This window comes from Diaporthe amygdali (genome assembly GCF_026229845.1).
Source record: "Diaporthe amygdali strain CAA958 chromosome Unknown NODE_5_length_1802954_cov_64_987939, whole genome shotgun sequence".
Lineage (NCBI taxonomy): Eukaryota > Fungi > Ascomycota > Sordariomycetes > Diaporthales > Diaporthaceae > Diaporthe > Diaporthe amygdali.
In genome coordinates, this window is record NW_026517025.1 from 1,104,972 (window position 1) to 1,130,880 (window position 25,909).

Genomic DNA, 25,909 nt, shown 5'->3' on the forward strand with positions numbered 1-25,909 from the left:
TTCAAGCCTTGAAAATATTAAGAGCTGTTAATAAATAAAGGTTTAAGGTCTGAGGATGGATAGGAAGGAACATACCATGCTTCCTTGTGAAGCAGGGCACAAAATCTCATGTGAAATACCAGTTCAGCAGCCTCGATGTCCATATAAGTAAGCCGCTGGCCCGCTCCCGGAAGAGAGAGGCCGTGGCTATAACACTCGATAGCCTGAACAAATGCCCCAAGCCCTGGGACATCTGATTGGCTATGGGTTTATAGCTAAGGACTGTGAGTCTTGCCTTGTCGTGCCTTAACCCCTGCGACCGTGATCTCGAACTTGCCGGAGCACGAGACGACTCATCCAGCAGGGAATCCAGCCTCTGGCGCAATGGCCGAGGTGACGCCCTGAGCGACGTCAAGGGCCGCCATCAAGGCCAGCGCCCTCTGGGCTGCGAGTTTGGCGAGGCGAGAGGTTCAGGCCGGAGATGATCTGCGCTGTTCGAGCACCTCGGTGGGACTTGGTTGGAGCGCGCCTCACCACGATCTTGTCCGGCGATAGGACGTGCCGGGCGAGGAGGAGCTGCGGTTAGAAGGCAGCATACACCTAGCCCGAGACGCTACGAGACCTGCTCGTTGAGGACCAGCAGTTGCTTCTCCACTTGACGCTGCTTCTCTCTTGCTCCCCAGAGCTTAGGGAGGGAGTTATTGAGAGTCTTGTTTCCGCTCGTGATAGTATTGCATCTGACTGTATAGGTGTTTGCTGGAGTAATTGCGGCCTCAAGAAGTGTTGTTCGCGCTTGGCACTAGATCTGGATGATCTAGTTGGCGTTTTCCACAGGCAGCCCTACTTGGTGTCAAGCCGACACACGGTGGCAGAGCCAAGTGTTTGAAGGGGTCTGAAGAAGATGGAGTGATGCGGGTAGGGAACAACAAAATCAACACAAGTTGTAAGAGGTCCTGATGAATCTTGTTTCTCTATACGTCCCTCAACGTTTTCGAATACGGCGACTGTTTGCTGACAGTCAGCGGCCACATCATTCATTGCCGCCGCAAATGCAACTCACGAAGGGTATTATGATGCCCTAGGCTTTTTGCTTCGATCTCGAAACTATGTAGAGCACCTATGTGCCAAGTGTCAGCGGTCGGTTCTTTGCGGGACTGGCCTACAAAGAGTCTTTGGAATGCCGCCTACCTATGGATTAGCGTCTACTCCTCCGTACTGGTCAATATGCTCCTGCTCCTCCAAATGCTTCCGAATTCGTGAGCAGCGGTTGCAGGTTCGGAACATGCGGAGGCTGAATCGAAGGGAGCCTCGTTTGGCGAGGCTGCGCACGAACCCATGGCCCTCCTTCCACGCGTGGCACGCCACGCAGCATCGATAGCCCCTGCGTCCCTTGAATGTTTTCTTGCGGGCGGACTCAGCGATCCACATTCTCATCGAAGAGGAGGTTCTCTGCATCAAATTGATATTTAGCCAGAAGTACTTGGTGCGCAGATAGGTAGGGGTTACGTACCGGGTAGCGCAGTGTGCTGAATTGCGGGAGTGAAGGCTCCAGCGCCAAATTTTGATACTGATCGGGAACAGCAATCTTCATATTGCCAGGACAGACTCTGGGCGGCGTCTTGGAGGAGTGTCTTGCTTGTATCTAGATCTGAGAGTTGCTGGTCAACTTCGCGGTTGCAGAATGGGAGAGGGAGCAATGAACCAGGTACAGAGTCAAGTCGTACCGTTGGGGGATAGGAAGGATAGGTAGAAAAAGCGTAAATGCGGTGTCTGTTGAGAGCTGTCGGATTGATTAGGACTCGGAAAAGAAAATAGGCGAACTAATGGTAGGCAGTGTCGACAAGTCGTGGCGTTTTGGCAGCGCTCTGCAAGAAAACGAAGGCCCGTCTGACGGGGCCGGATGTAGAAGGGGCAGGTAGCTCGGGACTTCGATCTGATTCCTCTGCCGGAAACCGCTGGAAAACTGATCTTGCTCTCTACCATTCATATCTCCCAGTGGAAAAGAATCAGGTAATTTCTAACATTCATCAAACCCTTTCACACCAACATGTCCGCGAACTCTTCGAAGCCCTCGCGAAGTGGATGAAGACCTTGTACGACTTTCACTTCATCCAAGCCAATGCGCGAGAATCTTCTCGTGATACTGGAAGAATGCCATCAGCTCTCGGCTTTCTTGTTTTCGATAATCCGTTTCCACTTTCTATCTTGAAGTGAATTCCGGTTGCTAATTGGTGACTGACCAGTCAGTCTTGTCAAGCGCACGTACACCCAAACGACTGCACTGATGGCGCGGCCGCATCAAGCATCAAGCAAAATGTTGATAGCAGTCTACCAGATTTAAGTAAGCTTGGCCTCCCGAATACCTGTTGGCAGCACCTGGATAGCAAGTTGAAGCTGGAATGTTCCGGCTGATTACAGTGGTCCATGCGAGCCAATCACGAGGAGTGATGATACCGGAGTCCATCCACAGAACGGAGGCAACGAGAAAATAATAACAATTTCAGGCTACAGGTTACTCTTTTGGACCATGTCAAGAGCACTATTTCGACTGAAGCATCCAATCTTTGGCGGGATCCCCACTCCGAGCCAGTTGCGGGTGCCGTCCACTGGTCCCCTCCCGGTCGATCTCTTCTTGCCTACTTGGAGCCTGCATGTAAGGCTGGAACGCATGCATCGTTGCTAATAATCAGACTCAGAAACATAAACAGAACAAAATCAAACGAAACATAATGCCCTCGCATGAAGTTGGCCCGTTTCAGGAGAGAAAGGTTTTCGGCATCTTTGACAGGTTCGTTCTTCATCACTGGCGGCGCTCATCTGCCCAAGATAGCAATAAGAAATGATGCAAACTAATAGAGGCTACAAGGAGTTGATTTTGAAGCAAAAACTGCCACCCAGTCGTGAAGAATCTGGACCTTTTGATTCGATCTTGTCTAAGGTAGGTGAAGACCTATGAAGATGGATTCTAGCTCTACGCCAGGCGTCGGAGGTAGGCAGAGGCCCACGAGGGATTACGTTCTAACTTACCACATCTCAAGGTACAAAGCTGACATTTCTTGATACAGAATTCTGGACGAGACCGAATCTCTTCCCACACATTACCAATACCGACCTGTGCCAATCGAAGCCTTCAAACAATACTTCCACCAAGTAGAACGAACCGCTGATTCCTCAACCAAGTCGATTGACAATATTTCGGTATTCGAGCTCCGAGTGGAACGATTGCAAATGTCCAACCAGATCGCGAAGACGGCGAGAAATTAGGTGCCAAGGGGAGACCTCGGGCGTTTCCGACCGCGCTTGCGTTCTAAAAGTCAAATTATGCAGCACATCGTCTTTCTAGACCATATTGAGCATCGGAGGAAGAGTGGCGGCTCTGCCGTCTTCTACGAGTGGTCAAGCAGGAGTTTCCTCAACCGTTCCGGCCTCTCATGGACTCCACATGGGAACTAATCATCATGGAGTACGGCTCCGGCTCGGAAAGGGTGACCTGGGGCATCCAGCACCTCATGGGTGACGATTTTCTCCGCCCCGGACCATTGATGAGGCCATTGCGGACAACGGTGGGGAGCAGGTTGAGCGACATGAGACGAGCGAGGCTCAGTAAATGATAAAGCCTGAGGTTGACTATGATGGCGATGTCGATGGACATATTGTGGGAACTAAGACAGTCGCCACCACTGTCGTCTCTGCACTGAGCGATGGCCAGCCTCAAGTCAGGATGGCGACAATCGGGATCCCTATTTGGGACAAATTCGACCTCTTTTCGAAGATTTTGCCTCGCTAGGTCGAACCTGTCTCCAGAACGAAGCCAAGACACGACTTTCGCCCTCAACCAATCAAGAAATCGCCATCACAAAAATGTGTGGCATAATGTGGCTAAAGCTAGATCCACAGCGAGTCTTCTGGTCCGCACTGGCCAGTCTCGCGCACACTGGCCTTGGTAAGCCCAGGAAGAATGTCGAGAAGAATCGAAAAGGGGTCCTGAAGTCCTTGGAGCCTTCTGTCGAAAGAATGGAGAGCCTGATGGGCCACAACAGCCCCAGCGAGCCTCTTCTCGAGAATACACCGCGGGGTCCTTTTATGGACATTGTTCCGAAAAGTCTCTTCTGCGGTTATACTCACCCAATGCCGGGTCGTTCATCAAAGAGTACAACAAGTGGCTGGAGGAATGGGAAAAGCAGCCTCTACAAAAAGCTGAGTCTCTCAGACTTCGGACAGTAAGGGGAACTGCACCAGTGTTGCAGTCTTCTCAGATCATGTACTGACACAGCCCCAAGGCCAGCTCGGACTTACCCAGCTGGGGCGATCTGCTGGTTGACAATCTGAGGCGATCATGCAGCATTTGAGCCGCCTGCTTGAGCACTCTTTGGAAAACATTCCACCAATGCCCGACTTTCTCCTAGGACCTGCCCTGCACCACTAAGTCTTGCGGTGCTATATTGCTGGTGACTTTCAAGTAAGCCAATGTGGTGCCAACGTCTCAGTATATATTCTAACGAAAATCGGGGTCTAACAGTCACCAACCACATAGGTGTATCAGACATGACTTGTTCCATATCAGAGACCGTTGACCGGCACCCGATGGCGAGGAAGGGCTCTCCTTCGTCCCCTCTATTGCAGAGGTAAAGAAGCCTGGCAGCAAGGCAGGCCAAAAAGCTACACGGAATGCAGGCATCACTTGGCTGCTCTTCTGCTCTTCGAATTCTTCAGCTTCTCGAGAGTCATTTGGGAGCCGCTTACGCCTAGTCACGAAAGTGATGGTCAATTGGTAGCGGGCCGAAATCGCACTCGATCTCGTGTCCAGCAAGACGGCGAGCGTCAGGTCCAATGGCTCAGAAGACTGACGGCAAGGTCGAGTACAACGCAATTTCTGTCCATCCCGCGGATATTTCTTCTTTTTCTCACACTCAAGAAGATTTCAGTTCATATGCTAACTTCCACGAAACAGTGGGAGACAATCTCGCCTGCGATTTGGTGACAAGACCTTTGGAACAACAAGACTCCCTCCTATAAAACAATATATCCATCACAATGAAGCCAACGTCCTGAACTCGTCGAGCGGTTGGCAATAAGACAAGAAGGTATCTCGTGTTGGAGATAGGAGATTGGACTTTTTCTCATGACGCCATCAACAGTGCTCACTCTGTATCAAGTTAGTTCAGTCCCAATCAGTCACTATTTCTATCAACAGGACGTACCCTTTTCTGACGGGAAGACATTGCCAGATCGAAGAGAGGCGGCAGCCGGTGCTCAAAACGATCACAGTTGCCAAAGTTGATTGATCTTGGCCCTCCTGTGCTTCAAAGGCACGGGGCGGATCCAATTGTCAGGTTGGAGATTATGATCCCCGCACTTGACACATCTGAGGCCTCTTTCACCCTGGCAGTGATTCGGCTGTGCGGGCATAAAAGTGAGATTCTTCAAGCAAAGAGAACTTTTTGCTGCCTTGCAAGGCTGCACTCTGAAATACGATCGCAGGGTCTGACACCGAATGCCGCCAATTCGGTGACAACGGAGCGGAACAGGGCATTGGCGAGCATCCTGAAGTAGTCTTGGGCGGACAAAAGACAATCGAGGGCGAAGATGCTTGAGGAGCCCAAGCCCCAAGTTGATTATCTCCTAAGTGACCAATATGAGGTCGCCCAGCAGACAACTTCTGGCAGCAGGCGACAAATATCTGCCAACGCTCTTGTTGGCGCTAACATGTCGACGCGACGGGTTCGGATCGTCGGAATCAGGGGCTCCCTTCCCAAGATACTGGGGCCTCAACAACGATACTAGACAACGGCAGTGGGGGTTGTTCTTGGGGCTACAAGCGTAGTGGTTTTTGGCTGGCGGCTGTGTGGTCACCGACCGGACGACGAAGGTCCCTTGAAAGGCTACATAAATTTATGGCTTGGAGATGATACCGGATAAGCGATGGATTTATGAGGGGCGACGTCCGCAATCGCACCCCAGGCTGATGTCCCCCTGGTTGCTCCGCCTCTTTCCCTAGAGACCTCATGACGGTTGGGCCTGGTGAGGATGTTCGTGGTGCCATTGATGAGTGACGATAAAAACTCTGGGTTTTCGGACCAAATCCATCGAAACTTCAAGAATGTCCTGATAGAGCATGTACAATGGCTGGTTCACAACGGCTCGAGATGCTAGGAGGTGAGACAAATCACTAGATTCCACAATGGGAGTTTACATCGTATGTAGGTGTGGTGTTCCAAAATATGGAGACGTCATATTTTAGAAGTGATGCCAGGATATCAAAGATTCAGGAGTGCATGCTTGACATGGTAGGCAGCCGTCGAAAGTATTCCCTAGATGGTATAATGGCTGGGTGATTTGTGGTCATGAAGTACAAGATGACCGACAAGTCTTCACAGATTCTAAGCAGTTCCCAGCCACTGACATCCTTCAAATTGCTTTTGGCAGTCTCTCTGACAGGTGACAGATCTCGTACCAATACATCTCATGACTCTCGACCCAGACGTCGCTCCACAGGCCAGCTCCGGCTCTGACAACCTCATATCACTCCCGGTACACTCCCTAAGCCCTCTTCCCCTCGGCCGCCGCCACAGTCAGGGCAAAATGCTTCCACGCAGCGAGACCCCCAACAAAGCACGCCACAGCCCACTTCCACCACAGCACGCTGAAGAACGGGACGCCATGCTTCTTCAGCTTCGTCACGGCGAAGAGCGGCACCTCGATCGAGTGTGCCCCAACAACAAAGAGAAAAGCCCAGTCCTGGATCTTAGCTGCTGTCTGAGCCGCCTCAGGGGTCTTGATAAGGGTATTGTAGATGACGGAGCCAGGGGCGATGAAGCCGCGCCGTGAGATCAGCAGCATCAACGCGGCGCCGATGGTGTAGCCTGCGACGCGGCCTGGCTGGTTGCGCAAGGGGAATGTGGTGATCTTGACGGGCTTGGGGCTTGCGGAAGACATGGTGATATTGTGTTGTGGGTGATATTGTGTTGTGGGTTGCTGGAGATATTGGGCCTTGGTGATGTTGCGATGATGATAGTCTAGCAGTCTTGTAGCTTGAGGAAGACGGGATGGCGAAATATGTTGACTCGCATGACGGAAATTTCCCAGGTACCTCGGCGCCCCACAACGACGTGAGGACCCACTTGAGATGTGATTAGTGAGACCACAGTATGCCAAGAGATCTTCACAAGGCCTTTAGACGGCCACTGCTACTGCTTGGACACAAGAAATATTACCGATTTTGAACTACTGAAGCTGAAAACTATTTTGACAGCCCAAATATCATGCTGAGCTCCTGCGATTCCCGTAAACACGAGCCGGAGTGTTGTGTCCTTCTTCCATGTGCTGGCGTCCGTGCTGCTCAACTGCCTCGGCATCTGTGCACGATTCGTGCTGGGGTCCCTTGACTGATCCCTGTCTGCCAGAGGATATTCTTAGTGGCGAACTCATCAGGGAAAGCCCGCATGCTGACAGACGATGCATGCTGACAGACGATGCATGCCGTATAATGTGAAGGATTGGAGCAAGCGAATCTATTTTGTATATCCAAGCCCAGCGGAGAGTCTCATCACCACCTCATGTCCACATATGCAACATAAGAATAGTATTGATAGCTGTAAGCTTTTGTCAGAGAGAATTTACAGCGACAAATTCATGACCCGAACATGATCAAATGGCTGCCTTCTAGTAGCTAAAGACACTGCGCTTATACCTAAGGAAATGTGATTTTGGCATCTTTTACTGGCACAAATTTCCCTCCAGCGTTCTGGAAGAGCAAGATGCTTTGTGAAGCATGCGGCAGCGAATGACATTGTAGAATAGGTGACTCTGCTTGTCTTTCTCGTGCAATCCTCTTTGCACATCACATAGTAACTTGTAGCCAACCACTCAGCTTAGGACTTGCCACTAAAGTGTCAACTTCGTTGTTATTTGAGTGTTCTTTTGTTTGAGCCACGGTCAAAAGTCTGCTCCCCTTCTTAGAAATTGCTGGCACAGACTCTCTAGGCCATTGAAACCACGTATGTCCAAGCGATTTTGAGCTCAAAGACCCTCAGTATTGCATGTAAGCCTGTTATTAGGATCGGGCATATGTACCCGGCACACCGTAGTTTAGTTTGTGTGGTTGGCGATTCAGACTAACCTGGGGTTCAAGGCCTACCAGTAGGGTGACAGGAAAGTGGTGCAATACTTGAGAGGTTTAAAGTCATGCAACGTCTGCGTAGTTGGCGGATTTGGGACCGTGGCCTTTTTTTCAACAGCAGGTCATGGCAGCACAGAGCCTACCCTATACCGTTTAACCAGTTGATGGCATAAGTGAATCTGCCCGGCATATAATCTGAAAACAATACACTTGTTTAATTTTCTTAGCCATGACCACGGATGGACGAAATCCAGCTCACTTTTAAATAATGCTTTCGATGGAAACATGCAGGAATGATTCAAGAACTAGCAGCTCATGATCGACTAGGCAATATCTCTGCATTGTCATGAAATGCATGCAGATGCCAGAGATGGACTACGAAAACCAGTCTGACTACCGGGGTCACTGTGGCTGTCAACAGCCTCCTGTAATCGAGGGCCCTGAGAATTTTGCTCTATGCCCTTCAGCCCCGGGTCCACTCTGACTCCAGGCTGCAATATTTCCACAGCTTGACCTCCGGTATCATTCTGGGCCTCGTCGAGCACCATCCAGCTGCCGATTCCATGCACATTGCGCTCGCGAGCGAAGCTCTCCAACTCAGCAATCACATTGTCATGCAGGAAGGGTGTAGCGGTGCTGCAATAGTAACTAAGCAGTTCCACCATGGGTTGCGAGGCAGGCATCCATCTCCTTTGCCAGGGTTGAGGTCTGGATGACATTCCAGAGAGCCTCGAAGGGAGAGATGACTCGGTGCTCAAGAGCCTTCACGAAGGACCCTTTGCGGCGCCGTACTATTTCGTGAGCACCTCGCCTTTGTTATCCTTGCAGCATTGGCGCAAGCTGAGCAGCAATGTCTCATTGCTGGACTAGTGGAATAGAGTAGTTAGGAACAAGATCCCACTCAAAGCCGCTTGACGTAGGTCAAGGGTAAGGCTCACAAGGCTTGTGAGACCTAGCGGACGGATATATATCAATTTCGCAGATACTTACAAGCTTCTCGTATATCATTCTTAATCTTCTGTATTAGAACAAGGGATCCAATGAAGTTTCCATGTCAATTGGAACATAGGGCTTGACATGGCTTGTGGTGGACTCTGTGACCATTACAAAATAATTTGAGTAGGACTAGGGTCTTTGTATGTCAGCTCACTAGATGACAAAATTCAGCAATCTCCGTCTGCTCTTTGTTTATCTGTGCTCTCTAGTAATGGAAAAGTATCTGGTAGTACATTGTCGCTGATAGCAGTCACCCAAGAGAAGGCTTCCGCTGAATCTCAGGAGCACATGATCAACTAGAAGTTCTATCTTGAGCATTTTGCTTTGAGATCCATAAGCGAACCACTTAATCTGTAGCAAGTTCGGCTGCAGATAGCCTTTCTGGAGTTAATTCATTCGGTATCTCAGAAGACAGGGATCTACTTCCAGCCTGGATGTTTGCTCGTCCCCCGGTTTCGAACGCATCCCAGAAATTGAGTCCGACGCAACCGCAGTGCATCAAGTCATCTCCACAGACTTGGTATTGGGGAGGAGTCCTTGGCTCGAGGACAGTATTGTGAACTGAATTGGGTAGCCTGTGGTCAGGCCCAACCATAACAAACATACAATGGAAATGAAGGAGCTTAGTGCTGTTGGAATTGAAAAGTTTCAATTTGTAACTCGATATCTACTTGTTTATTTGTATTCTTTTAAAAAGTTTGGAGCATTTAGTGCGTCCCGTGATGGTCGATGTCTGCGATCCGGAATTGGCCCCCAAGCATTTTCATCCCGACCTTTAACGTCGCGCAGGCTCATACCACGTCAGCTTCCGAAGCACTATTGACAGATGTTGCTGCTGACGACGAACTTCTGCACGCTGGGCTCGGTGCATCCATAGCATGCACAGAGCTTGGACTCGTCAGCGATACGAATGTTTCCCTGCTTATGGTAGCGGACTATACTGACCTCTTCGGTTGCAAGAGTCTGGTTGCTGACATTGACGCATCGGAGCATCTCTGTGACGTTGTTCCCACGAATGTACGCGGCGAAGCATGTATTGGCTTGTATAACATTGAGGCAAGCGTGCGAATAAGCATCGCAGGGTGCCTCTTGCGCCCATGCGAAAGGGCCCAGGGGGGCCATCGAGGCGACGAGGGCTGCAGAGTATAGCTGAAACGTGAGCATCGTGATGATAGAGTGGGTGCTCTGGCCTTCTCGAGTCAAGCACAACGATTTCATACGCAGGCCAGATGTGAAGAATTGATGATTGTAGGCGATCGTCCCGCGCACCATTAAATATTGTGGTAATGTTAGCTAGCTGATCTGTCACGCCGGTTGGTCACGTTGTAATGCACCTCTGCTTTTGGCTAATTGGCTTTGCACTTCGGGAATCACTTTTGTCATTACGTCTGTATTTAGGCGGAATCTGTCGCCCAAATCAACCACCGGTTTCTTCCGGACTGAGAATGAAGATAGACCCTTTTCAAGAGTCCCTCGTATTAAAAACAGCCACCGCAAACCCGTCTGTATAAAAGGCCTCGCCATAACAACCTCACTGAAACAACACGAGGGAGCTCCACCCACATGAGATCCATCGCCACACCTTCAGATGTACGACAATCACTTGTCTGAGGACCACCCGCGTGGTGGCCTTTGTCAGGGGCGACTGGGCTGGGGCAGGCTCCCTACTGCGCAATACGGTCGACCCTTTGGCCGTCGACTATCGCCCGCCAGCCCGCTTGATGCTTGATCTGGCGTCTGGTGCTACTAATATCTCTTGCCAGCTTAGTCTTTGACCAGTCCGGCGGTATAGCATGGACTGGAGGCGCATTGCCTCTCAGAGATGCGAGGATGTGACGATCCTCGCGCAACAGCGTCCGAAGCAGCGTCTTGTTCTTGCGGCCGATGTGGTTGATGTTGGTGGAAAAGTAGTCGGGGTGGCTAGCACTGTAGATATCGTGCTCCGACTGGAGGTGGTCGATTATGTCGTTGGGGCGGCCTTGACCTCGGGTCCAGGTGCACTCGGTGCAAGCCGACATGTTGCGGTTCAGGTGGATGGCCTCGTTGTGTGATTCCAGGACGGCCATGCCGTTCAGGGACGTTCCACACAAAGCGCATCCGATGCGTCCGTTGGAGGCGGGGATGGGTGCGATCTCACCAGGCCTGCCAGACGGAGCAGTCAGCATCACTACTGGAGATGTTTAGGGCAACGTTTTGCAGGGCAACTTTACTTACTCTCCCATCGCCTCCACATCTGGGTTAGCGTCAAGAATGGCGTCGATGTCTCCGTAGACATCTCCGTATTTTGCCACCTTCTCTTGGTGGTCGACGAAATAGACCTCGTAGCCGGTCATGACATCTTGAATGAACCGCGCGATCTCCTGCGGGTTCAAATCGAAGCTGTGTGCCTGTGTCAATTGCTACCGTCGTGGGAGGAGATAGAATAGTAGTGCCAAGTGTGTGAAAACTTACCCGACTTTTCCCAAACGTTCCATCTCGGCATTCCAACGCTGAGAAGCATGTGATACCGCCTCTGCGGCCAGATGGGCGTCGGATTGGGGTCCTTGGTGGTTGTGATTGGCCGCTATGTTGAGGCGTTCGTAGCCAGCCTCGCCCTGGAGGAGGAGGATCGCCACCTCCTTGCACATCCCTCTGGAATGCTGGTCGAAATTGGGTAAGGCTCGGCAGCGCTCGAGGCGGGCCTGAACCTCATTGAGGACAAATTTGATTTGCAGAGAATCCATCGTGGTTGATGGCTCGTTGTTGTTGAGAGGTGGAGATCCAGACGGTCTTGGAGATGAAGGTCGAGGCTGGCACGGTCAAGGCAGAGTCCCCGACCTAGCCGGCGTCAATGTATGGGCAAGGCACTGAGACCAAAGGGTGCCCCACCACCTGCAGCGTGCACACACAACTCCTCTGTAGTCGACCAGGTACTCAGTACCATTTGTGCACGGGGCAAGGCCCACACCAAGCCAGATAGGAAGACCCGAACATAGGGAGACAAACGAAATAGTGCCCGCAAGAGAATTTTGGGACTCAGCTTCCTCCTCTCGAGCCCTATCGAATGAGTCTCAGGGAGCACACTCTTTTCGTATCAGGTTTCCCCTATTAAGTATCTGGGACCTCAGTCCCCTTCCTTTGATGAGCTTGCTCCTAGACTGCCAGAACCGATCCTCCGTAAGGAAAGGGAAGGATGTCATCATCGGAGCTAAGCTGTTGTCGAGCCTCTGTCCGCTAGGAGGCCTGATTCGGATCCTTTTGGGATGGTCTGATCCGGCCAATTGTCCAGATTATGCTATCAAGATGGAGTATTGACTTCGCATGCGGTTTATGAGCATCTCTTGTCTTTATGATAGTGATGAGCGTTCTAAGGAGGCCAGACAGTCCATGGCCTGATGGTGGAGCCATGATCGGTCATCTAAATATAGTCAGCTTATAGGAGAGGCTAATATACTATAGTGTTGCCTACCGTGCATCCGAACAACCTGTTCAGCACTATCCATCAACTTGATGACCATCTGGGCTTTTGGTGTACAGGATTCTTCCTGTCGCTGGAATCATCATCAGTCTGATATTGGTCGAGGCTCTTGATGAACTGCTCATCCATCCAGGACTCAAGCTCCCCGATCCTATTTCCAATGTCGTCTTCACATTGGTAATGTTGCCAATTGTATTCAGATTGAGGCTGAACCAACTTTTTACCGGCTGAAATGGGGAAAATCTCGAATTTGGAGATAATTAAAGGCAATTCGAGCCCCCGATAAGTTGGACACTGTGCAATGTGGAGGGCACGAGTCGAGAATCTGGGTAGTCTGCCCCCCCTCCTCCGAGGTGAAGTCAAATATCCGCCAGTTTCGATTCACGAACGCCTCGAGATCGTGATCTCCTCCCTCTTCAGTAAGAGGCTCCGCAATACTTTTGTCAAGTTCTTCAGAAAATGCTAGACCGATCTAGGGTAGGGAATAAGACTCACCTAGGGGTTCAAGAAGGCTGGTTGGCAGCATTCTGACCAGAAAGCAGGCCCTGCATGTCAGGAGCAGGGGGGAGTTGTCTGTCTATTCCGCCGTCGCTGATAGAGGTGGAGCTGTTAGGGAGGCCGCCGTTGTTCTGAGGGCAGGACATATCTGCGCTGGTACGCTTCTCATCGATTTTTGGCTCATTACAGCAGGCGATAATCACCAAACTTGGCGCGGCCTGCTCGAATCTGCTCGCCATCTATAGTTGGACCTCTGTCCTCATCGGAGTTCAGATCGTCCGGAGACTTGGCGAGGCTTGTGGTTTGGCGTGTCGAGCGGCGCTTGCCATGTGCGCTTCGATGGCAGCGCACGTCTTCTTGATAGACCCGCTGTTGGAGCTTCGAACCTGTGAACCGCACCAGTCTTCACAATGTTGGCCACGATTGCCCCCAAAGCCATGTATCCGAGAGCTGCTTCGTTCCCGTGACCTTATGAGGTGTCGCTTTGCCGATTGGAGGGGCATTACTCCGGAGGTTGAATCAATTTCGGCTGGGCGGTTTCCCAGGGTGGAGCCATACTAAAGAAAGGGAGTTTGGGCAAGTTGCATAGAAGGATAAAAAACTCTTTTTTCATCTTGGTAAGAATCGAAGTTTGGGCCATATGGGGGAGGCACCATCGCGGTATCGTTGTTCTCTGAGGTCTCGGGATTCTCAGGAGACTCAGAGTTAACACCAGTAAAGGCGTCTCGGATGAAGAGCCTGAAAATTTGTCAATATGTCGCATTCTTGGTCCCAGCCTTCCTGTGGCAAGAACTCACGACTCTGTTCCCTATTATTTAAACAAGAGGCTTCCACAACTTCAGAACCTCTCTTGATATCCTTACTGGCCTGATGAAGGCCGGGAGGAGTAAGTTGCGCTACTGTCTGCCAGAAAGTCTCCTCTTCCTGGACATTCCAACGTTTTCCAACCGTTGTGGTCGCGGTGTTGCGTTCTTGGTGTTTCAAGATAAGATTGAAGACGTTTCGTCTCGGGGCAGAGGTTCGTCAGGGCTCTTCTGGCGCATCAGGCTCTCCGTTGACTCAATGAGAGGCTCCTTCGATTTCAGGACCTCTCTGTGGTCCTTTTGACATCCTTACTGGCCTGATGAATGCCGGGAGGAGCGAGTCTGGCGCGGACGGACCAGAACATTTCCTTTTCTCGCGAGGCCCACCTTTTGCCAGTTGGTGGCAAGTCGAGTCTAGCGACGATACGCCAGAAGTTCTCTTTTCCCCTTGCGCTCCACTCCCTTCCACTCATCTCCTTATCCAATTGGATCGATAGCAGAATCATTACTGAAGCCTTCCTGGTCAGATTCGAGTTCGTCCTCAACTTTGACGAGCTTTTCAACCCGCCAGGTCGAGCGGCGCTTGTCGGGCTTGACGCTGCCACCAGCACTACTATATCCATCTATTGCAAAGTTAATTAGTTGTCCAGACATTGTTTACTTCAAGGCATATTAGTGGCTCGCGGAGGAACGTTTCTACTTACCTCTCTGGAGGACAGGTTTCAACTCTACACTAGGTCCAGCACTCAGTCCTGCCGCGCACCAGAGCGGCCTGACGCTACCGGGGATTTTGCATCACTGTAGCCAATCGAGCTGACAGGAAGCCTCGTCGCCATTAGGTTCAGCTGCCTGCGAGCAGTCAGCCTTGTCAGTCGTCAATGTGTTGTAATGCTATATAATACAAGTATTCAGGCAATTCGTGATAGGCCGAGGTTCCAGGAAAAGGAAGAAGCAGACCGCCGGCCTAAGCTGGTGTATGCTCGCAGCTGGGCAACTCTGGAAGTTGGCCATGGATAGCGGAACCTCGCTGGAGGCTTGGAACAGTTGCGGCTTGAAACTTCGTGTAGGATACGACTCGTGCTTACAAGCCCGTGCGGCTGGAGGTGTGAAGACTGGGATTGTGTCTTTACTCGGAGCGATGTTCAAGACGAGATGAATGATGACGAGGATTGGTGCGCAACGGAGATGATTTCGGATGAAGCTCAACAAGGCGATTCTCATTGCTTTTTGGCCGTGAGCGTGGGGTAATGGAAAGATGTTTGGAAACGTACTTACTGAGGTGATCGTCCTACTCGATAACAGCAGTAGTCGATAGACCGTCGGATACTTGAGCGACTGTTTCGGAGCTTAAGTGAATGGGCTTTATCGGTCAGATCGAGGCGTGGCAACGAAGACTGGAGTAAATGACGCCAAGGATGCTGAGGAACACGCTGAAAAGAAACGACGGAAGATTCTGGAAGAGGTGGTCAAGAAGAAGTGCTTCGGGAGAAGCTGTGGAAGGAAATGTGTCCGTTATTGCAAGGCTGCGGGTAGGAAACAGATTTTTTGATGATCGAAGACTTTCGATATAGGCTGATGACACAGTCCGGGCGGATCAAGAGCATTTTGAAACCCACGTACTCTGTTCTCCTAGAACGTTCTCAGGTGATGGTGTGGAGGATTTTCAGGGTTGTGGCGGATGATTCAGGGAGGATGTATGGAAGAGATTGAAGTCTTGGACTTACGGTGACTGGTGAAGGGAGTCCCTTCGGACTCGAGAAGGACCTCTGTCCGCAAGCTGAGAACAGCTGCTGTGATTGTTAGATTCTCTACCGCGTAGTTGCCATTACCTCACTGGGCTCAGATTATGCTTGATGATACTCTGTGGTCCGGGACTAGTGCCCAGTGGGCAGCTAGAAGTACACGTCGTTGGTGACGGCTTCTCAGGGGGCAGGGTCCAAAAGCAAGGTGATCAGAGCGGGAGTTGAAGCAGACGGCGGCGAAGAGGGATTGAGTGATGTATCGGTTAGAAGAGCGGATGACAACGGAAGCGAGGTATGTAGTGGCTAATGGCGAAGGAAGCAGACGTGGTGGTGACGGATTGGTGAATGCTCTAGCTCACCTCTCAACAGAGTAAACAATGGGTAGCTGTTGATGGCGCAAACGACCAAGAAACGAGCGGAGTGCAGGGTTCGTACGGAGTAAACATGGTGGCAAATACGACGATGGATAGGAAGAGTTAAGGATCTGACTTACCTTAGGATGTAGTGAAGTTTAGGTCTAATGGATCTGGCCGACTGGACGAGGCCAGCCTCGAGCGCCGAGACGTCCAGCCGTGAAGAGACTGCCTATTGGGTTTGGAGGACAAAGATTGTGGTGGGGGCGTGTGATAGGAAGTTAGGAGTCACTGTAAAGAACAATAAGATGAACTCGAACAGTAATGGAAGGAAGTTAGAATTACTTGCGAGGTGGAATCGTTTTGAGTGGAAAAGTGTTTCGGCAAAGCCGAGGACGAATCGTCTGCCTGAAGGCATCGCACTCAGAATCACGCAAATCGAAATAAGAAAGCGACGGAGCGCTTATCTTGTAGAATAGACTGTTTTCAGGCCGTCTTATTGGTCGACATTGTACTGAATTCCTCGACAGACCGCTTGTTTCTACAAGCAAGAAGTTCCGGAAGACGGCGGAAGGCAGCGGAAGGTCAGTCCAAGATTAGCTCAATTCTACGAAATTAGTTCCGCCAGCAGTATACCTTCGCGAACAGACCCCTCTCAATGAATCCTAGGTATATTTGTTTGCATCGTGGCTGACGGAGTCCGAGGACAGAAACAACCGTTGAATCCTCCAGCGGGGGGCAGCTGCGTAAATTGATGGCCAGAACAGACATCCCTCGTCAATCATAAGCAATCAGAATCTATGTGGATCACAGGAGGATATCCGGGTCATGGACAAACATAACGCAGATGATGCTCATGGCATGAAATGCTAATCCAGACAGAAGCAATCAAACCACGGTCCCCTCAAGCGCTGAGACGGTCCGTTCCCTCAGCCCGTATTGCTACGCATTACCGCCAGTCTACTAGCCTTCCGCGTCTCTGTCCACCTCATTTTCCGATCCATCTTCCGTCTTGCCTCCTCCTTCTGCTGCTCCTTCAACAACTTTCTGCGAAGCCTGTCCTGATTGGCCTCCTTCTGTTCAGCTTTTACTCGTCGACGCTGGTCCGCCTCGCATAGTTGGCAAGGGTTGACCTTGGTGTAGCAATGGGTCCTATGCTTCTTGCAAATGAAGAGGTGGTGGCCAAAACAGGAGGCTATTGGCGCTTTTCGGCATTCCGGACTGTTTCAGACATTTGGTCAACATACGCCCACATGTAGCACGGATGATCTTGACGAGGCAGTGCTTATCCTTACCAGTGATGCTTGCCGCCGTTAGCAACTGATGGATGCAGAGGTTTCTTGTACTTATGACCCATGGTGTTCTTTGTTCGGACTCTTGCTGGCTAACAGAGACATGTTCTCGGGGAGAATTCTGGGTCGTGTAATGCTTGCTCTAGTCGGTTGATCTGACTCTTTCTGACTGCCTACATCGTCAGAACACGTTGCCAAAGAGTGGAAAGGTAGAGTAGATGGTATACCTGCTGTCAGGGATCGGGATCGCAAGTCCTTGAGGCAGTTCACTGAGGAAAATTATGGAATCCATTGATCTTAAGAGTGAGAATTGAGGTGGGGGAAATAGAATAGACACTGGCTTGTGATCACATAAAAGATTTTATGTGTTCTGATCTGGCTTTGTGAATTGTCCATCGCCTACTCCGCTAACCAAGAAACTGCATATACTTGATTGATGAATTCACCATGAGATACTCCTCTCCCTTGGCTGTCCCTCTTTCAAGGCAGAACATTGCAGCGCTAGAATTATCTAGACTGCAGCTGTTTGTATCTTTGGGCATCACATGTAGGTTGTGGTGAATTGTTGTCTTATCAGTCGGACGCAGTGCGCACAAATGAGTAGATGCCCTATGTATCGCTAGGAGGTGAATTGAGACACTTCGGACGAAGTATCCCGACCGCAATTCCTGGGATCTGTGGGGATTCATTTGTCCCCCGAAAAGTATTCCACACACCGGCCTCTCCAGGGCACCGTTCCTTCACACAGGAAAGCCCAAGCATCACACAAGAACGAGAACAAAGACCATCCAATGGCTCGCGCCAAGAAGTCGAAGCCTGCCCCAAGGGCCGCACGTCGCCGTGGGGTGATCTGCCCTGGCTGCTCAACAGAGCTTGCGCTCCACGGTATGGTCTCCGATTCTGACGCGTTCGTCTATGCTAGCAAGACGGACATGCACAAGCTCGGAATCAACTGCAAGAATGACGCCTGCATTCTCTGTATCGAGGGTGTCATTGACGCCGACAAGAAGGCGCCTGTCAACCCCATCATCAGGCGATGCGTCCAGTCCGCGGAGAAGCAGCGCGCTGCAATCAAGGCTGCCAGTAAAGAGAAGAGAAAGGAAGAGAAGAAGCAAGAGAAGAAGAGAAAGGAGGAACATGAGGCTGTGGAGTACGCAAGGTACAATCCATTCTCGGGCAGCAGAGAAGAGGAAATCAAGAATGCAATCCAGGAGAGGAAGAGGCAGAGGAAAGAAACTAAGAAGACCCTCAAGCGCTGGAAGGGCATCAAGAAACACGCGGACGAACTAGATCAGCTGATCCCTCTCTTCGAGGAGTAGCCAATCCTGGCTCCGCCACACTTTCGCCAAGGTACAGTGAGGACTGCTTTCACATTCTCGTCCCTGTTCCCGCAGGCTGACCGGAAGTACAGAGAGCCGGAGGCGTGCCAGTCTCTTCTTCAGTACCCGACTTCTTCGAGCCAGACAGGCTCATACGATTCTCCTTGCACATTGGTCTCGAACCAGATGTGTCCGTTCCACGCTTCTCAGCACAGTTGCAGAACCCAACCGTTCCCAAGGATCCATGGCGTATGAACATCCTCAACAGCATTACCCTATGAGTGCTCACCGGCAAATGCCCTTCTGCCCGACGATGGCACTAAGCTGCGCAGCACCTACCATTGGACTATGTGCATAGAAAGATGGATATCTTAGCGTAATAGTCTAAGGCAAATGGCTGTCGCAGTGTGTAATGAAATCAATACATGATTAGAGTCCAAGCTGCATCGTAGGAAACATTTCCAGTTGGGGGACTCAAGAAGTGCTGGTTGTACACAGGTCCAATGGCTGTTTAGCAGATGTCGTTTGTCTAGTCCTATGGGCGTGGCCCCTGGTCAGCCTTACCGCGCCAACGTGGAAGCTAGTCGCGGCGCTAGCCTTGTTTTGGAGCTAGCGTCAGCCTTGCCTGCCGGCTAGCCCCACTCACTCCGGGCTCACATCGCCTCTCGGCACGTGTACCGACTACAATTACCATGCACTTGATACACACATCCAACGAGTTGATTGTCAACAGGTTTTTTCAGCCTTGAGTCTTCGGTCAGGTAAATAAACAAGCATTTCACCAAGATGCTGTGGGCATACACAATGGCTGACAAAGAGGCACAGGAGCCATGCCTACCAAATACCACGAGCACCGACCCTCCTTCAAGCTGATGTATTGACCCTTACTCTACAAGTATCACTCCTGATTTCGACTGCAGTCTGTGGGAATCCACACTGCCTGTGAGCCTCTTGAACGCTTCTCGATAAGCTAGTCCAAGCGCTGGTCAAGCAAGCATTGGAAGAGAGCTACTTTGACAGACGTGGCCATTCTTGACGCGAGCAGTTCATTTTGCGCTTGTAAAGGACAGGAATGGCCTGACTGCACGTTTATTTACTACGTTCAGTCGAGAACATAGCTATAGTGAGACGGGTCAGGATGGAGGCAGCCATGCTAGCCGAGACCTGGAACAACGGAGCCATCTGCCTCTCTGTGGCAACCCCAGCTCTTCCATTCACCTACCGGTACACCTTATCTCCTGAAATCTTGATCTCTCGGGCATTGACTGCTAGACGTTGCAGGAACAGGTATTTTCAACTGCGGACAGGACACTGGATGGCCTAACCGACGCCCACTAATCCATACTCGACGTAAACAGCTCTTATTCGTGCAATAGATGTCCGGAAAGGCTAAGGATGAAACATTTCTCAAGCTACACATACTGACTTCTGAAAATAAGCCCCCTAGTTCTCCTCAAATTGCCAATAGAGCCAACTCCACCTACAGACAAGCCGAACTGGCTCCCACAAGCTGGCGCATGATAGACCTTTTACGGAGAACGAATGCACGGTCGTGAGACCTGGCCCTGATGGAAGGGAAACCTAGTGACAACTAACTAAGAAGAAAAAGGAGGACGGACCGATGACCGAATAACTGTGAAGCCCTGGGCGGCAAGTCGCACTCGGGATAGCAGGCTGAAGACAACTCACGTGAACTCCAGTCATAACGAAGGGAGACAGGCTTCTATATTCGATAGGAAGCCCTGATTGGGCATGATATTGGTCACAGGGAAGGACATGGTGTCAAGAAAGCCGCCCTTGACGGTTTGTACGAATGAGTTACAGAAATAGCGAATGGTCCACATCGAGTGCTCTCTCGGATCGGGCGCTTTCTCGGATCGGATTGCCAGCCGGCCTCAGACCTCATTGGGAAAGCTGACACAGCCATCGACACGAATGGAATCAGGTCGTGCAGGGATACCTTCTTGCACGCAAGCTCCCGCTGCGTGAGGACCTGAAAACCTGGCTGTCAAGCGAGCATACTTCGCTTTGTCTTGCCTAGGCATAGTACTTTTCTTCCATGTCTACAAGTATATGTCTTGCCTTCTGCTTTTTGAGCAGCTCATGTTGTTCCTCCAGCTGCCTCGACTGCCAATTGCCGACTGCCACCTTGCGTAGATCTATCAAAGGCATCGTGATGTAACGGGTTGAGAATAGCTATTAAAGGATTTGAGAGAGCAAATACATATTGCTCAAAGTAGAAATACGTATGGCCGTATAAGAGTGTGGCCTTGGCGAGCCATGTTGGCCAAACCGGGATCCAGCTTCCCGTGAAGAAGGAGGGGTGCACGACCGAAAGAATGGCCGACTTCACAAAGACTTTTCTCAACTGTTGCCTTCGTATTCAAAGAGTTAAAAAGGATCGATAAGCTTCAGTAAGTGGTTGATACAGAGCTTGATGTTTCGTGTGGATGAGGCACACTGGGCTGTGCTGGGTCCCTTGCAGGATGAGGTATCTGGACCGTGGCACCACTAAATGTTGGCGACCAACAAAACAAAGGCCGCATTTCTTCATTACCGTGCACCACAAGTCAAGCTCTGTAACGACGCTCGAATGTCCTTGCTCTACCGGATTGGTTGCCTCTAAAACAAGAAGCTGGCCATCTGAGTATGCTAACCATCCATTACGCCGTCCTGAGGGCAACTAATGAAGGCATGTGAGACAATCGCCACCGACCGAACAACGTGCCCTGAAGCTTAAGTTGCTGCCCAGGAACGATGTCAACAAAGAGTTGCTCGTCAGTGACCGCCCAATCCTGAGTCAGTCTACGTTCATGGATGCCACAAGTTGTATGCGCAGGACCGTCTATCTCGGCTCCATTTATATAACAAGGATCGGCTCCCGTTATCAGAACCGGATACGAGTCGTTGACCCTGCACATGATGCTCGGATTCCCTGTCAACGCCATGGGCCTTGCCAGCTCGACCTCGCTCTATGCCTCTGGGGTTGGAGAGCATCAGCGCATGTCTCTGCAATGCGCCTTCACTGGTTCGTAGACTTGAATCATTTCGCACCAGAGTAAGTCGATATTCTTCCGACTTCAGAGCGTTAAGATCGGGCAGCGCTTCGCATCACAGCGGTGCGAGAGAGAGCACTTTGGCCCGGGGGTTCGTGCCCAACGAACGTGACATCAACTCTAACAAAACGCAGACGAGACCTATCTGAACCACCATCCTGCAAACATCCGCTCATCTTTACCTAACTCGAAAAGCTGAGCGGATAGCACGGCTGCACATGGAAGCTCCCTTGGAAGAGCTCTCAAGGGAACTCCACGAGCTGGCGATCGGCGCTCAATTGCATGATCCGCCTGCACGGTACAGCTTGTCGCATGAAGGTGACCCTGCATGTGGCCTATCAGCAGCCTAGTTCGGGACGAACCGAAAGCAAAATGCATAAAATGTTTTCCAAACGGCGTCTTGGGAGTTCCTGAGCTTAACGTTTAAAATAGCCATGAGCAGGCTGCGCTGCTCAAGGGCAGGCATGCGACCGGCCTGGGTGTTTACACGATCATCCATGGGCGAGTCACGCTCGGCGTCCCATGTCCTGGCCAAGAAGCTGTGGTCTCCAGCTGCTCGATCCATGTCATCTTATCGTACCCACACCTAGGCCATGTTTCCCCGGACGGCCTGGAATCCCACCGTCTGAAACAGGAGGGCTTCCACTGCACAGCCGTCCAGCACGCAAGGTCATGACTCGGAGCCGCACCGCAACGGCGGAGAGCCAGGCTCGCCGTGCAACCCACCTCATCTCCGAATTTAGATCCATATCAAGGTAGTCATGCGCGTGATCGAACCGGTCTCTTGGAGCACACCGGTTCGGCGGTGGCACCCGGAAGACAAGCTTAAATACTCTTGGTTCAGCCCTCCAGGGCTGAGATGGGATGCCAACTACTCTATTTCACAAGACAGCTTCCATTTTCGGATACCTTCCATTCTTTTTCGTGTGCGACCTGTGTCTGTTCTTTCGTCACTCATTTTCGTCGAACTCAATCGCCCTCGAAGCTTTTTTTGGCCGGGAGCCCCCCTGACACTTTCCGCCCTCTCAGAAACTTGTCTCTGCAACAACAACAATCTTTTCAACATGTACATCAAGCCTGCGGTCCTTCTGTCCTTCTTGGGCGCTGCTCAAGCTCTGGTGGCCCCCAGAATTCTCCAGTTTGACGATGTCATTGTCCCCAACGACGATGGCTCATATTCGGTTATGAAGGATTTCGAGTACGGCATTCAAAAGTCGAAAAGGGAGATGCTGAACAAGAGAGCCATCCACAGCCCTCCAACTGCTCCTTCGGTGGCAGCCCTGGACAAGCGTTGTGACGAGAGCACGGAGGTGCAGGTGCTCACTGACACCAACTTCAACAACTGGGATGTCGCGATGTCACCAGTCATCGCCAACACCGGCTCAAACACAGCCACAGTTGCTGTCACCAAGGGCTACAGTATCTCCAATTCTCTTGCCGTAAGTATCTCTTATTCTTGCATCACCACCCAGAGTCGAACACCGCCAACTAATAACCTACTGTAAATAGATCACAGAGAGCGCCTCATACACAATCGTTCCCGAGATCCTGACGGTGTCCTTGTCCATCACCGTCAAGACAGAGTGGACGACGTCCGACTCCCAGACCTTCACCTACTGGGTTCCGGCGGGCCAGTACGGCGTCGTCGTGAGCAACCCCTACGTCCGCCGCGTGACGGGCAACCTCGTCACCGGCTGCACCGACTCGCCCAGCTACGAGCCCTTCACCTCAGACTCGTACACCGACCAGACCTACAGCGGCATGAGCTGGGTCAAGGGCCCGATTGTTCTGTGCAACAACACTGCGTACCCCATTCCATACTGTGTCGGAACCGGCACCCACAAGTAAAGTGGATAAATCGTTGGATCGTTGACCTGGTCACACTGCTATGGAGCACTGGGGGCGAGATCGGATGGCTCTTATCGGGCAATCCGGCAGGCCCTTCTCTTTTTATATCTTCATGTGTAAATACTCATGATCTTCAATGTATATGACATGCCTTACGCAAATACTTCAAACACACAAAGAATGTCTTTCGAGTATTACATTCCTCTGATCATGCAATGGTTCGCAATAGCACGGCCACAGTTTTGGCCAGCAGGAGCGACAGCTTTCCAAATCGTCACCGAATAGCTTTGCAAGCATACAGTCCTAATAATTGGGGCAGGTCTCTTGTACTGTTGCTTGTTCCAGCATGTAGAATTTCGATCGCAGCTGCACATGGTCATTGCTAAATCTAAAACCCTAACAAAGTTGGCGTTATCTCCTTCATGATTTACATATGCCTTCCACTCAAGTATTACTTACTCCCCATCCCCTGGAGTCATACCTAGATCACCTCTAGGCAACAAAACAGAAGTCCTGGAACCGTTGGTCGTTTGGCTGCTGTCGCCCTCCCTCTGAACGATGAGCAATGAAATCTTGTCATAGTCAATTAGGCTATGACAGGACGCTTCACTGAACGTGAGACTCACTCCTAACTCGTCCTCTGAGCTCGCCTGATTCTCAGAGCATTGGATGTTTCCATGCCACTTCGCACCTCACCGACTCGCCGAAGATGGAAAATGTGGACCAGCTGAGGTGGAAGACAATGAGGAGTCGGATGAGTACTCTGGCTCCTCGCTGATGTGCCCTTCTGTCTGCATGCCAGTAGAGGGCTTTGGCTTCTCTTGGTCGTTCTGCAGCGCCATGTTGCCGGAGGTGCCACCTCGCTGCTGGAGATGCGGATTAAAATCCATAACAATCGGCGTTGTGCGAAATTGTCGCCGGCGCTCTTCGAGGGCGTCACCCATCTCCTCTGCTAAAGCTCGCACACCCTCCTGCAGCGATTTGGCCTCATCAGCAATTATTGTCTTGGCTGTGGCTACTTGTTTCAGTCCTTCCGCCCCTTCTTCAAGCCGCTGCTGGATCTCGTCAAGCCTCTCGTCAATGCGGGCCATCTTCAAGTCGCAGGCTGCGCGCTCGGCTGAAGCCATCTCATGGAGGAACTTTGGGTACTTCCTCATGCGAGCATGATCCTCCTCGCTAGTGTCTGACGTTGCTCTCTTATGCTTGCCCAGAATCGACAGCGTGGCTCTTCCATTCTCGCCCGGCTTGACTGCTTCCTCAGGTTTGGTGGTATGCTGGGCGCTCGCACTATCTGCTGGATTGTTAGTTATGCGCCGAAACACTGATTTGAGAATCTCGTGGGGAGACTACCATCGAAGGCCGAGTGATAATACGGAGACAAAGTACCTTTGGTGAGGTCTACCACTTCGGAGCTCTCTGCCTTGGCCGAAGTGTCGAGCTCTGCGGATGGGGACACACGCTTAGGTAACATTGCTTGGAACTGCTTCACGGCTTCCTAAGCCTTGCGAGCATAGTCCCTCTCAATGGTGTTACCCTTGCCTGAGGGAAGAAGCGTTGGCGCATGGTCCAAGACGTTCTCAGTGAACAAGACGAGACATCTCTTTATAGTGATGGGAGAGGCCTGGTCGAACTGAGGATCGATTGCGATAAGATCTAACTTGATGTAGTCAAAGTGTTTGTCGGGAAGATTCTCGATGTCCGTTTTCTGGAGCAGCTTCTCGCCTCCGGGCAAGTCTTGCTGGAATCGAGATTTGGCGGAGGTGAAGATAGTGTGAAGACACTGAGCACTTCCGCTCATGTCATTACGTGGGAAGACTTCATTTCCAATGAGCTCGATAGGACTCAACAGCATGAATATCTCTGGGTCTTCATCCATGTCCACCGTGGTGTCACAGCCCTTGGCCTGCTTGAAGCCAGGGAATCGGAGGTTCCCATTAGCACGACGGATGGAGATGTCGCCTGACTGCTTAAGACGAAGCACGGCTTGAGTAGCCATAGTTGTAGATGTCTGCAATGCATGGTCAGTGGGCATCTGGAAGTAGTCAAACCCTGTGAAAAAGAGAAGAATCGTAGACGTGAAGGCTGCTGAACTTTATTATATGAGGAACTGTGGAAGGGTGGATGAGGGAAGAGAACCGTGGACCAAATCTTCGGTGAATGGAACCCGGGGCGTGTCGGGTTACAATGACATTTTGTACAAACGAGGTGCTGAAGCCTCAGATTCCAAGTGCAGGTGATGAGAATGTCGAGGTACTTTACATACCAGGATATCAGCACTAGCGAACTATCTGCTGACGCAAAGAAGAGTTTGCCTGACAATCTGCTAGCTTAGGGTTGGCCTGGAACAGCTGCACTTAAGTAATAGAGTCGGTAGTCGAAGAGAAAGAATTGAGGATGACAGGACAATTGGGAAAGACAGATTATTGGGGGAGGCTGGAGTCTCTCAG

The 25,909-nt window shown here is 51.1% G+C and overlaps 11 protein-coding genes across 11 annotated transcripts; 3 read left to right on the forward strand and 8 right to left on the reverse strand.

Moving 5' to 3' along the window:
- Window positions 1-332: 332 nt before the first annotated feature.
- Window positions 333-1,570, reverse strand: J7T55_015490 (uncharacterized protein; the record flags this gene model as incomplete). The annotated part of the gene is made up of 7 exons (XM_053139730.1): window positions 333-424; window positions 483-555; window positions 617-720; window positions 957-983; window positions 1,040-1,083; window positions 1,196-1,428; window positions 1,490-1,570. The coding sequence occupies 7 exons, from the start codon at window positions 1,568-1,570 to the stop codon at window positions 333-335; spliced, it is 654 nt and encodes a 217-aa protein (XP_052997214.1).
- Window positions 1,571-2,708: 1,138 nt separating this feature from the next.
- On the forward strand, window positions 2,709-3,243 carry J7T55_015491 (uncharacterized protein; the record flags this gene model as incomplete). Its single annotated transcript, XM_053139731.1, has 2 exons — window positions 2,709-2,767; window positions 3,045-3,243. 2 exons carry the CDS (start codon window positions 2,709-2,711, stop codon window positions 3,241-3,243), a joined length of 258 nt encoding a protein of 85 aa, XP_052997215.1.
- A 148-nt stretch (window positions 3,244-3,391) lies between these two features.
- J7T55_015492 (uncharacterized protein) lies at window positions 3,392-5,522 on the reverse strand (the record flags this gene model as incomplete). Its single annotated transcript, XM_053139732.1, has 8 exons — window positions 3,392-3,773; window positions 3,875-4,057; window positions 4,276-4,304; window positions 4,497-4,672; window positions 4,723-4,822; window positions 5,107-5,125; window positions 5,181-5,275; window positions 5,469-5,522. The coding sequence occupies 8 exons, from the start codon at window positions 5,520-5,522 to the stop codon at window positions 3,392-3,394; spliced, it is 1,038 nt and encodes a 345-aa protein (XP_052997216.1).
- Window positions 5,523-6,519: 997 nt separating this feature from the next.
- Window positions 6,520-6,915, reverse strand: J7T55_015493 (integral membrane; the record flags this gene model as incomplete). Its single annotated transcript, XM_053139733.1, has 1 exon — window positions 6,520-6,915. One exon carries the CDS (start codon window positions 6,913-6,915, stop codon window positions 6,520-6,522), a length of 396 nt encoding a protein of 131 aa, XP_052997217.1.
- A 2,995-nt stretch (window positions 6,916-9,910) lies between these two features.
- Window positions 9,911-10,258, reverse strand: J7T55_015494 (uncharacterized protein; the record flags this gene model as incomplete). Its single annotated transcript, XM_053139734.1, has 1 exon — window positions 9,911-10,258. One exon carries the CDS (start codon window positions 10,256-10,258, stop codon window positions 9,911-9,913), a length of 348 nt encoding a protein of 115 aa, XP_052997218.1.
- Window positions 10,259-10,758: 500 nt separating this feature from the next.
- Window positions 10,759-11,817, reverse strand: J7T55_015495 (uncharacterized protein; the record flags this gene model as incomplete). Its single annotated transcript, XM_053139735.1, has 3 exons — window positions 10,759-11,236; window positions 11,309-11,473; window positions 11,546-11,817. The coding sequence occupies 3 exons, from the start codon at window positions 11,815-11,817 to the stop codon at window positions 10,759-10,761; spliced, it is 915 nt and encodes a 304-aa protein (XP_052997219.1).
- A 1,415-nt stretch (window positions 11,818-13,232) lies between these two features.
- Window positions 13,233-16,365, reverse strand: J7T55_015496 (uncharacterized protein; the record flags this gene model as incomplete). Its single annotated transcript, XM_053139736.1, has 10 exons — window positions 13,233-13,418; window positions 13,703-13,787; window positions 14,240-14,360; window positions 14,616-14,701; window positions 15,295-15,343; window positions 15,577-15,639; window positions 15,769-15,897; window positions 15,954-15,979; window positions 16,088-16,175; window positions 16,293-16,365. The coding sequence occupies 10 exons, from the start codon at window positions 16,363-16,365 to the stop codon at window positions 13,233-13,235; spliced, it is 906 nt and encodes a 301-aa protein (XP_052997220.1).
- A 511-nt stretch (window positions 16,366-16,876) lies between these two features.
- J7T55_015497 (uncharacterized protein) lies at window positions 16,877-17,304 on the reverse strand (the record flags this gene model as incomplete). Its single annotated transcript, XM_053139737.1, has 2 exons — window positions 16,877-17,168; window positions 17,243-17,304. The coding sequence occupies 2 exons, from the start codon at window positions 17,302-17,304 to the stop codon at window positions 16,877-16,879; spliced, it is 354 nt and encodes a 117-aa protein (XP_052997221.1).
- Window positions 17,305-18,030: 726 nt separating this feature from the next.
- J7T55_015498 (uncharacterized protein) lies at window positions 18,031-18,558 on the forward strand (the record flags this gene model as incomplete). The annotated part of the gene is made up of 1 exon (XM_053139738.1): window positions 18,031-18,558. The coding sequence occupies one exon, from the start codon at window positions 18,031-18,033 to the stop codon at window positions 18,556-18,558; it is 528 nt and encodes a 175-aa protein (XP_052997222.1).
- A 4,120-nt stretch (window positions 18,559-22,678) lies between these two features.
- Window positions 22,679-23,462, forward strand: J7T55_015499 (uncharacterized protein; the record flags this gene model as incomplete). The annotated part of the gene is made up of 2 exons (XM_053139741.1): window positions 22,679-23,053; window positions 23,124-23,462. 2 exons carry the CDS (start codon window positions 22,679-22,681, stop codon window positions 23,460-23,462), a joined length of 714 nt encoding a protein of 237 aa, XP_052997223.1.
- Window positions 23,463-24,154: 692 nt separating this feature from the next.
- J7T55_015500 (uncharacterized protein) lies at window positions 24,155-25,458 on the reverse strand (the record flags this gene model as incomplete). Its single annotated transcript, XM_053139742.1, has 3 exons — window positions 24,155-24,753; window positions 24,849-24,902; window positions 24,996-25,458. 3 exons carry the CDS (start codon window positions 25,456-25,458, stop codon window positions 24,155-24,157), a joined length of 1,116 nt encoding a protein of 371 aa, XP_052997224.1.
- Window positions 25,459-25,909: the final 451 nt, after the last annotated feature.